Source organism: Orbicella franksi, chromosome 13 (assembly GCF_964199315.1).
Source record: "Orbicella franksi chromosome 13, jaOrbFran1.1, whole genome shotgun sequence".
Taxonomy (NCBI): Eukaryota; Metazoa; Cnidaria; class Anthozoa; order Scleractinia; family Merulinidae; genus Orbicella; species Orbicella franksi.
The window spans coordinates 3,744,901-3,755,793 of NC_138157.1; the positions used below are offsets into that span (position 1 = coordinate 3,744,901).

A 10,893-nucleotide genomic window follows, 5' to 3' on the forward strand; every position below is an offset into this window, starting at 1 on the left:
GGCTGTCTGATAAATAGTTGCAAGACGGTTATGCTGCTTCTTATAATGAGTATAATATTTATCTATAAGTTTGCGTTAGAGAGACAATCTTATGTTTCTTGCATCAACTTTATCGAGCTTTTTGTCTGTCGACTGTTTGGCGTGTTGAATGAAATTGCACGGTTTTGTTCAGGCAAAGCGTTGTCTTCTTGCTCTGAAAGTTCATCCGGCTCTGTGCCGTGGTCTATACTGCTTTTATTTGCGATGTTGTCAGATTTTTTTTGAGACTGCTAACAGTCCCTCTTTTGTTAGGAGTCTCGTAGCCTTGTTTTTTAAACGACTTAACAGTCTGAACATTAGTGTTACATCTGAAACTTACTTGTTAAAGCACCTCTTGTTCTTGTAGTGGAAATTAACATACCGAGATTTTTTATCCTCTGCTCTTCAACAGTTTTAAGTTCAAGATGATACCTAAAGATATATCCACCCCGGGGAAATTATTTTCGTTAAAATGCACTGTGACTCGAATGTGATCGGGACTAAAACACCACACGAGTACATACGAGTAACCTACGGATACATACGAGTACATGCCAATGACATACGAATAAATACGAGTAACATACGAGTACATACGAGTAACATTCGGATACATAATGACAAAAACGGCAACATACAGGTTACATACGAATACATTGGTTACCAGGAAGGTAATAAACATAAAATGTATCATTTCCGTTTTACATTTCATTTTTACATGTACTCGCGTCCTGTCTTGCGCACATACGTGAGCGCACATAATTGCCTCAAACGCGCGCCTACCACACACACGCGCGTGTACCGCATACGCGCGAGTGTGCCACATACAAACGTACGCCATACGCGCGCTACACCCGCACAAACAAACCTGATCGCTGATGTGACATGATACGACGTCGCTCGTTCAATAAACGCAGATAACGATGATATCACACAAGATTTAGCGCGAGCAAATGCCACATAGAATTATTTTTCTCGAAGTAATAGCATAGTAAAAGCTTCGGGGTGTGCGTGTGGCGTGCTGTTGCGCATGTGTGTGGTACATGCGCGTGTGGTACTTGCGTGCGCTCACAATGTGTGCAAGACATGACCCGCGCACATATAAAAATAAAATGTTAAAAGAAAAATGGTACATTTCATGTCTGTTACCCTCCTGCCGTCGTATGTTGCTTCTATGTATTCGTATGTAACAATATACTGCTAAGTTACCTGTATGTTGCCGTTTGTGTCTCTATGTATCCGTAGGTTACTCGTATACACTCGTCGTATGTTACTCGTATGTACTCGTGTATGTCGTTACGACATTGTTTGCGTTCGGAAAGGAGAAATTTTGATAACCAAACGAGTGAAGTGACCTTTTTTGTAATTTGATATTCTGTCTGGTTATAAACCTGCTAAATAATTACATAGTTTTCACGATTGTCTACAATGCACTGGTATCGCGCGTAAAAAGGATTGCTAGAGATTTTGATAAAGTTCACGTTGCTTTGATCGGTTATACTATCCAATTCAAGTCACTGTCTAATGCACCTGAAAGAAAAACAGGCAAAGTTCAAATTTATTTCCATAACTAGCCTTCTTTTGCCATTCAAGACAGTTTCATGCCGCAAAGGGGACGTAAAGTTTAAAGCCGCAAAACACAAGAATCAAACACCTCAAACACCCTTAATATACATTATTCGCCTACTCTGTGATTAAACTGCAGCGCTGTATGTTTTTGATATTGTAACAGGGTTAAGACCTCATTGTGTCGAACTGAGTGTCCGTAGAGACTTTTACATTTCATGTTACGATGTTTAAAGATGAGTGTCTGGTTAAATAAAATGTTGGACCGTTGAATAAATGAGACTAGTCAGTATTTAGAAGTAACTGGGATTGCATTCAAGTTAGATGGAAAAGCACCATATTTGTTTGCGCTCTGTTTCCATTAAAGTTGATAATCAACAAGGGAAATACCTGTCGCTTCTGTTGTGCTGAAAGTGACGTTTTGCCAAAAATTTACTACAGGAAATGAACCTTACAGACGTTCTCCTGTTTAGGTCACGAAAATAACCTATTCAAGTCGCTTAAGTTTCCAAATGTCACAAATGTTCCCTAGTGTCGTCACAAAAGTTCCCTAGTGACGTCCTTAAAGTTCTCTAAGAGCATGACACAAGTTCCCTGTTTCCCTCACCAAAGTTCCCCATTTTCGTCACAAAAGTTCCCTTTCTTCTGGCTCTCTCTCTCCCTCTCTCTCTTCCTTCTTCTCATTCATTCAATCATTGATTGATTGATTGATTGATTGATTCTTTCATTCATTCTTTCATTCATTCATTCATTCATTCATTCATTCATTACTAAGTAAGTAAGTAGGTAAGTAAGTAAACTTTAGTTGATAAGTAGGTTGCAGAGGATATTTGGCAGCCGAACAGCTGATGTAGACCTATTATACACAAAATATAAAATTTTACAAACACGAAAGATATTAACAAAAGAATAAGAACTATGTTCAGGGGAAAATTAATAATCATATATACATATTTGATTCACTAGAACCTAATTAAGACAATATTGCCAGAAATTAGACAGATCAAAAATATATAAAATCATCTTTTTTTGCACTGATCATAGTCGCTTCCTTGCTGAAAGAAAACCCGGCAATGTCCTTGACGTGTTTCTTTAAGAGGCCCTGCGCCTAAGAAACGACCGATGATTTCCGGCTAAAAAATAAAATCGGCCGATTTTTATCTCCCAAGCAGAGGTTACCGAATACTATTTAAGTGTCATTGTCACTAGGGACCAGGCAGGGTCCACGGATCGAGGTCGGCCGATTCCCTCCAAACTCTCAGCATTTTTTCCCTATCAGATAAGATAACGACCGGTGGTATTTTTTGTAAGATAAAATAAATTTCATAGAATTTAGACCACCCCCCTAGTTTTTGGTGCTATTTTGGTCACGTGAGACGGGAAGTTTGGGTAAACTTCCACGAATGATTTTACGTACTTCGCATTAGCCTTATTCATTTATACGAACTGTACATACTTCCCCGCCTATAAACAGCTCATATCTCCAATATAAACGAATTTGGCTAAAAATAACTTACTTTGGAGCGCTTCCAAATATCATCACTTCGTGGCTATCGTGAGTAAGAAGAATTTTGGCAATTTTTAAAGCTGGTTTTCTCTTAAGTGCGGCAGTTTATTTCCAGATCAAAAGTATTTTTTATTAGTCTGTCCTAAAGTCTTTAAAAATACGCAAACTCTCATTTGGCAAGTTAAAATCCTGTCGCGTGAGCTCTCTCACGACTTTAACCTAATTTCCTAATTTGCATAATTGTAGTTTTTCCCGGAAATATTTCACGCTTGACTAATTTGCGACGCATTCCAGGTATTTATGACTAAGAGCAACACATTTCTTTTTCAGATTAGTACGGTGGCTTTGCATAGTATACTGCACCGGAGCATTTTGTCAAACTCTTTAAAATATTGAGCGGTTCTGATTTTTGGTAGAAGTACACTGTCAGGAAGGATAATTTTCCATTCCTTATCTTATCATCTGCAGACAGCTGTAGTCGATTCTTTACACTGATCCAATTTAGCTGATGTTGCTGTTTGCAACATGAATGTTACTTTGACTTGCTCGTTCAGTTCTCCTGATTCTGCCTGTAGTTTGGAGGGCACGGGGTCGCAGATTGTACCCCTGTTGGCGTGTAAGCTAGACATTACTGCACATCTACTAAGCCTGGGAGTGAGATCAAGGCAACAGCGAACCGGAGACGAAAACGTTAATGAGGTTGACCTGATCCTGAGTAGAGCTGGATACTTTGTTGCAACCGAAGACGAGAAAACATCAATGACAATATGCCCGAGACATAGAAAAAAATTAACTACAGACTGGGCTGGCAGAAAGAGCAACACATGCTCGTATTCAAGTCATCGAGGACCGCGGAAAACTATAATGAAACCGTGCCGCGTAAACGCCACCTTGTCGGAAGAAATTTATCAATTTCACCATGCCACAGTTCCCATCGGCTCGGGTAAGTACAAACTGAGTGCAGCCAGACCGCAGCGATAATCCTCAGAATTGCGGGGTGGGCTTGACTGGTAAATACAAACGAAAACTTTATTTCGAAGGTGCGTATTTTACTTTGCGCTTGTTCATATGGTCAGTACATAAATTGTAATTTTTATTGGAATATGCCAAGGGAAGGAAGCCAGACGTAATCCCATGCCATTGTTTTTTGTGTTTGAATGAGCTTTTAGCTTTTAGTCGACTCGTTTAAATAAACAAAGGCATTGCTCGATTCTGTTATATCGTCTCATATCCTTATAACTTTTTCTGAAAAAAAGGGAGGGAGAGGGTGGGGCGTTATGGTAGTGCTTCGAGGTGGACTGAAGTGGTAATTTGCTAATCAGGCACCCTGCCTGCAAAATGACTTCAAATGGGAGAGAATGGGGAGGAGGGGAACCAGGAGGGGGCCTAGAGGGCATGGGAAGGTGGGTGGGGCTGCAAGGGACGCCCACCGCCCATTATTTCACTCGCCTTCCTCCCTTTGGCTGTCATGAAAGGAAATTACAGCACTTTAATTTGGTGTTGCGTAAGTGCACAAACCAGATTGACAACAACAACGACAACTTTATCTGCAGTCAGCTAGAAATTAAATGAACAAAACTAAGTTAAAATAAAAAGAGTACATGGCTGCCCGAAATAACCTTAATGGGTTAATAAGACTGGGCAGCCGTCCTTAGTTAAGCTGGGTACGATGACGATGACCATGATGGCGATGGTTACGGTGACGGTAAGGGTGACTCACGTTGATGATGATCGTGATGGTGATTGTGGTCAGTATTGTTAATCTACTTATCATTATCATTTTTATTGACAGCTGTGTGTTCCAACTGTCGCGGAGTACACTACAAATCCCGTAAGGCTCGCTGTTTCATGTATGGAGAGCAGGTAAGCTACTACACATTGCCCATTCATAGCTTAGTAATCAGAGGATTTTTTGATGTGCCCCACAGGTGCTCTGATATCTATAACGACTGGCAACATGAATAAAAGGTATCTTTGTTGGTTTTCCTGTCTTTTCTTCAATGGGTGTCCGTTTTGAATCGTTTAGGCGTGGTCGATTTCCGAGAGGCTTTGGACCTAGTTATAAAGATAGCGGTTTATCCGAGTTTCCCGATCACGCGTCGAGAACGGTTTCTGAATGGCAACTTGGTCCCAGTCCTAACTAAGATTCAACCGCTCTTAAATAATGACCAGTGCTTGAAGACACCAACAAGAACAAAAATGCGAGAGCGCCCTTTGGCATCGGCTAGGAAACACATATAGAGCTTCCACAGTTACATGTATTGGAGATCTTTGAGGAGTTGCTAATAATCTTGTTCATAATTTGCTAATCCATTTCATTACGCTTCAGGATCCTTACTCAGACAACTTGGGGATTGGAGACGATATCGAGGAGTCTGATTCCGCCACTTTCTCTGTCATTACTGTTTGTGAGGAGAGCACAATGCCAGCCACGGTGTGTGCAGAGGTCTCAAGCACTGGCGAGGGGTCAGAAACAGTCTCTTTGCAGTCCCATTCGTCCCAAGCCTCGATACCAGAAGAAGAGATTAGCATATGGGTTGACGAGATGGAGGACCAAAACAGCAAACGGCAGAAATTAAACGAAGCTGTCCACAGCATTTCAGGTGGCCGGTACAGCCCTGTAATGTCCACCCTGAACACGACCTGGGCGACGTCTCTGACACCCAGCAGCGATATTACATCCGCAAAGCTAAAGACACTATAGCGACCTCATTGTCTGTCATCACTCCCGGCCGAGAAGAATTGGTTTGGAAGGCGTTACAAACGGAGGTACTTTTGGATCCAAACAGAGACAACCAAGGCAAGTGCAAGCGTTTTGATCCCAACTCTGGTCTTGTCGACATTTTAGTCAAGGCCTATGGGCAAGCAGGTCATTGGCAAACAAAGCGACAGATCCTTTCCCTCTTTGCAGACGACTTTTCAAGAGCTGAGCTTCAAGCGATGATCCCTGGGCTCTCCAAAGGGCGCATTGATCAAGCTCGCCAGCATGCAACAGAAGCCGGAAAAGGCCAACCACTCCCCGAAATTCCTAGTTTCCGTACAATAATTGAGCACGAAAAGGTGGATCATTTCATTGAATATATCTCCAGACCAGAATTTGTCCAGGACGTGGCGTTCGGGACAAAAACTCTCAAGCTTGATTTGGGAGAGAAGATTATCACACCAGCGGTCATTAGGACCGTCATCCCTTCACGCATCATCAGACAATATTTAGACTATTGTAAAGAACAAGAGTTCGAGCCAGCGAGCCAGCGTTCTCTCTACCGAATGATTAAGGTGTGTTCGGCCTCTATGCAGAAATCCCTTCAGGGACTTGACAACACCACTGCAGAGGGTACAGAGGCATTTGACCAGGTATTTTTGATGTTGGAGGGCTTAGCAGATCAGGGCATCAGCGTGACTGCCACTCAGAAATTACTAAAGGATGGAAAAAGGTACTTGAAGAATGATTTCAAGACACATATCGGACGAGGTGGACATTGCGGTGATCAGTGCACGGTCCACGCACTAAGTGACAGTAGTGTATGGGAGTTTAGGAGCGAATGTGATCACCAACACTGCTACGAATGTGAGCGCTGTGAGAGTCTGGAAGGAGTACTGAGAGAGGTGGCAGAGATGCAAGACAAAGCGGACATGACAGAAGAGGTGAGGGGTAGGCTGAGGTTTGAGTACACAGAGTGTGTGCACAACATACAGGCTTGGAAGGCTCACTTGCTACGGTCAAGTAACCAGGACGAAGCCAAGCAACATATCCTCCAGAAGTTAGACGAGAACTCGTGTCTTGTCATAATGGACTGGGCCATGAAGTTTCTGCCTGTGCAATACAGAGAACAGATGAGTGATTTTTTTGGCAAGAGGGGAAGAAGCTGGCATATCAGCGCAGTAATCACTAGAGCAACAGTGGACAGCAAGCATGAAGTCGAGTGTTTTGTACACATTCTCAACAACTGCTCCCAAAATAGCTTTGCCGTTCTTTCAATCATAGAGGACTTGCTGCACAAAGTCAAACAGGAGTATCCAGTTGTGACAACAGCCTACCTCCGATCAGATAACGCTGGATGTTAACACAATGGGCATCTGTTGCTAAGTCTTAGAGAAGTGGGGGTGAGAACCGATGTCAGGCCAGTGCGACATGATTTCTCAGAGCCACAGGCTGGTAAGGACATCTGCGATAGGAAGACTGCTGCTATGAAGGCACACATAAAGCGCTGGGTTAACGAGAGGCACGACGTCGTCACTGCTGAGGATATGAAAACAGCACTAGAATCAAATGTTGGTATCAAAGGGTGCAGAGCAGTGGTCGTCGAGGTGGACACGACCAGGGAGAGAAACAAAGATGGCAAGATACCAGGTATTAGCGTGTTGAACAGTTTCCAGTATGAGGAGTGTGGCATCCGTGTGTGGAAAGCGTACGACATCGGCCCTGGACGCCTCATCGCCTATAGTGGTCTTGGAGTTACACCACAGGGAGATACTGGGGTAAGGGTGATAAAGCCATTTGGTCAAGCTACACACAGGGGAAGTGTGGGTGAGAGCGTCAGGCACCAGTCCGAGATCTACTCTTGCCAAGAGACTGGATGCGTCCTCACGTTCAAGACCCAAGGAGAGGCAGACAACCATATGGACACGGGCAAGCACCGTCTTGAGGTGGACTGCGAGTCCATGTATGACCGCGTTAGGAGGAAATGGGCGGGAATTACGACGGGGGTGACGTTTGCTCCGGATGTGCCATCAACCTCATCGCAAAGTGAGGATAGTGGCAGCACTGTCAGAGGATATGACCCTAGACCATTGGGGTGGGCTCTGAAGATAACAAAACGACCCACCAGAATGACTGATAACGTCACGGCCTTCTTGATGAAGAAATTTGAAGAGGGTGCAAGAACTGGAAACAAGGCCGATCCTGTGCAGGTAGCGAGGGAGATGAAGACCCTCAGAAACGAAGACGGAGAGCTCACGTTCAAGCCCGAAGAGTGGAGGACTGCGCAGCAGCCTGTTTTCACGTCAGACAGCGGCGCTGCGTCATAGGGGTATTGATGCGGAGGAAATCCCTGAGGAAGACATCGAGGCCGCAGAGTCGGAAATGGCCCTTGACACCCTTAGAAGTTTGGTGATGGATGATACGGGTAAACCAAGCCATCCAATCATCGTGGGTGATAGCAATATCTGCGAACTTGTAAAGAACAAGAACCTTGACTCACTCAAACTGGCAGTTCTGAAAGAAATCTGCAATCAGCTACACTTGACGACAAGTGGACCGCTGTCAAGAAAAAAGACTTTCTTCGAGGCCATTGAAAAATCTTCTGAGAGTTGCGCATGTTTTCAAAAATAACGTCACATGGTTTTAGTAGGGAGGATCTCTTTGCTTCTACCCCCATCTTCTCTATTGGGGCCTTTTAGATAGGTGCAGGGACCCTTACATATCAGGGTTTATAAATACTTGTAAAATTGTAAACAATATAAGACTGAAAACTGAATGAATGCTATGGTAAACACAGTAAAACGAAAACTGCAAGGATTTTTACGTATTGCTAAACGCCAGCTGTCCGTTGCCATGCTTAAATGCTATCATGGATAAAACCAATCCGGGTTTTCTTCATCGACGAAAAAGCTGTGCTTAAAGAAATAGGAAGATTTCAGCAGCAATAAGCACGGATTGCTCAGCTTTAGTAACGTTTTGTCACTTTCCCAGCCAGGAATTTATTACGTAACAGTGTATTAAGTTTCGACTCACTAATTTGCACAGCCATGTTACTTAATGTTCGAATTACATTTCCTCTTCCACCGAATTGACGGTCATTTCGGCAACTTGTTTGCCTTCCATCACATGTGGTGAATAAATAACTCTGGTAGTCTCCAAAACTGTTCACTAACTTACAAAACACAATCTTGAGTCTGTCTGGCATACTAATTTGCATGTCCGTGGTTATTAAAATGACAGAATTCGATTCGCGAACTGTCATGTTCGTTGTGGACTGTCAACGTCTGCAAGATCGAAACAACAATAGTTTCAAAAACAAGAACTTAAAGAAAATTTGTTTCATTAGGTGTAGGGTCATCATCGCTTGTATGTAATATCAACAAATACGCGAAGTTTTCCGGGGAAAAATCGACAACATGCAAATTAGTCAAATTTGAAGAAAGCTTACGGGAGGGGATTTTGACCCACGAAATGACAAAATATGCGGTTGAAGTATAGCCACTTATCTGAAAAAAGTTATATTTTTCTCTTAGTCATAGTAAAAAAGCCAATAAACGCCTCTAACATGTCGCAAATCAAGAGGAAATTTTTCCCGGAAAAACTACAATTATGCAAATTAGGAAATTAGGTTAAAGTCGCGAGAGAGCTCACGCGACAGGATTTTAACTTGCCAAATGAGAGTTTGCGTATTTGTAAAGACTTTAAGACAGACTAATAAAAACTAGTTTTGATCTGGAAATAAACTGCCGCACTTTAGAGAAAACCAGCTTTAAAAATTGCCAAAATTCTTCTTATTTACGATAGCCTCTAAGTGATGATATTTGGAACCATTCCGAAGTAAGTTATTTTTAACCAAATTCGTTTATATTGGAGACATGAGCTGTTTATAGACTGAGAAGTATGTACAGTTCGTATAAATGAACAAGGCTAATGCGAAAAACGTAAAATCATTCATGGAAGTTTACCCAAATTTCCCGTCTCACGTGGCCAAAATAGCACCAAAAACTAGGGGGGTGGTCTAAATTCTATGAAATTTATTTTATCTTACTAAAAATACCACCGGTCGTTATCTTATCTGATAGGGGAAAAATGCTGAAAGTTTGGAGGGAATCGGCCGACCTCGATCCGTGGACCCTGCCTGGTCCTTACTGACAGTGACACTTAAAAATGAATTTCTTTTGTTTCAGTTTCGCTTTAAACCAAAAATATAGAGCCACAAACTTTTTCCGTCTGATAGCAGCAAAATCAGGCCGAAAATAAGCCCCCGCAAAAAACTGTTCAGAAATTACTATCGCAACGCAAAATAATGAGAAAACTACACAGTGTTGAAGAAAAAGGCCTTTTAATGCAATATCATTCGATAAACATCAAAAACCTGCCGAAGCGATTAACAAATAAAGTTTCAAATAATGCATACTAAATTAGATGGAGCGTTGGAACTGATTTTAAAATAATTATTTCTCAAAAGTTCAACGCTTTTGAAAGCAATCACAGTGATGAATCAGACATTGGAGGGATATACATCACGTTTCTGGAAAAACATTTTTCGGCCAAGGTATATTGACTTTGTACAAAGCGTTCAAAGTTACCGTGTTTACCGTTATCCTGCTACTTCGGCGAAAAACTTCTCTTTTGCCAATACGGCCGTGGATAGCGTGGTAAATGCCACTTTAAACCTTGCTAGGCATTCAAAGACCATCCTAAGTAGAAGGACGTAGAATGAAAAGAGAAAGAAAGATGAAAAATACGCAGAAAAAGAAAATAAAAACTCGAAATTACCATCTGCTAACGAAAGTTGAATCTGGAAAATGTCATGGCGTGACAGCGGCCATTGACGTCATTTGTATAAATAGCGGCGGAATCCAAACGAATGCACAAATAGGAAAACAATTTTTCCCGGCCAGAAAACGTTTAGTGGAACAATGTTATGTTATGTTTTCACAAATGATGTTCACTGAAAAAGAAGTACTTCCCCAACCGCCACACCGTTTTGGCCGCAGCGTGATCTGAGTTATGGGGTCACGACTGGATCCCTAGCCGCTGACCACCCGAAGGACATTGCAGACTCGTTTTCCCACGCTCTTGCGACTTGACGTGATAA

The 10,893-nt window shown here is 42.3% G+C and overlaps 1 protein-coding gene and 1 pseudogene across 1 annotated transcript; both read left to right on the plus strand.

Annotated features, from left to right (window-relative positions):
• Positions 1-2,611: 2,611 nt before the first annotated feature.
• LOC145465723 (uncharacterized) lies at positions 2,612-7,186 on the plus strand. Its single transcript, XM_081449493.1, has 2 exons — positions 2,612-3,823; positions 3,874-7,186. Exon 2 carries the CDS (start codon positions 6,032-6,034, stop codon positions 7,154-7,156), a length of 1,125 nt encoding a protein of 374 aa, XP_081305619.1. The 5' UTR covers positions 2,612-3,823; positions 3,874-6,031; the 3' UTR covers positions 7,157-7,186.
• A 93-nt stretch (positions 7,187-7,279) lies between these two features.
• LOC145465722 (uncharacterized) lies at positions 7,280-9,242 on the plus strand (annotated as a pseudogene).
• Positions 9,243-10,893: the final 1,651 nt, after the last annotated feature.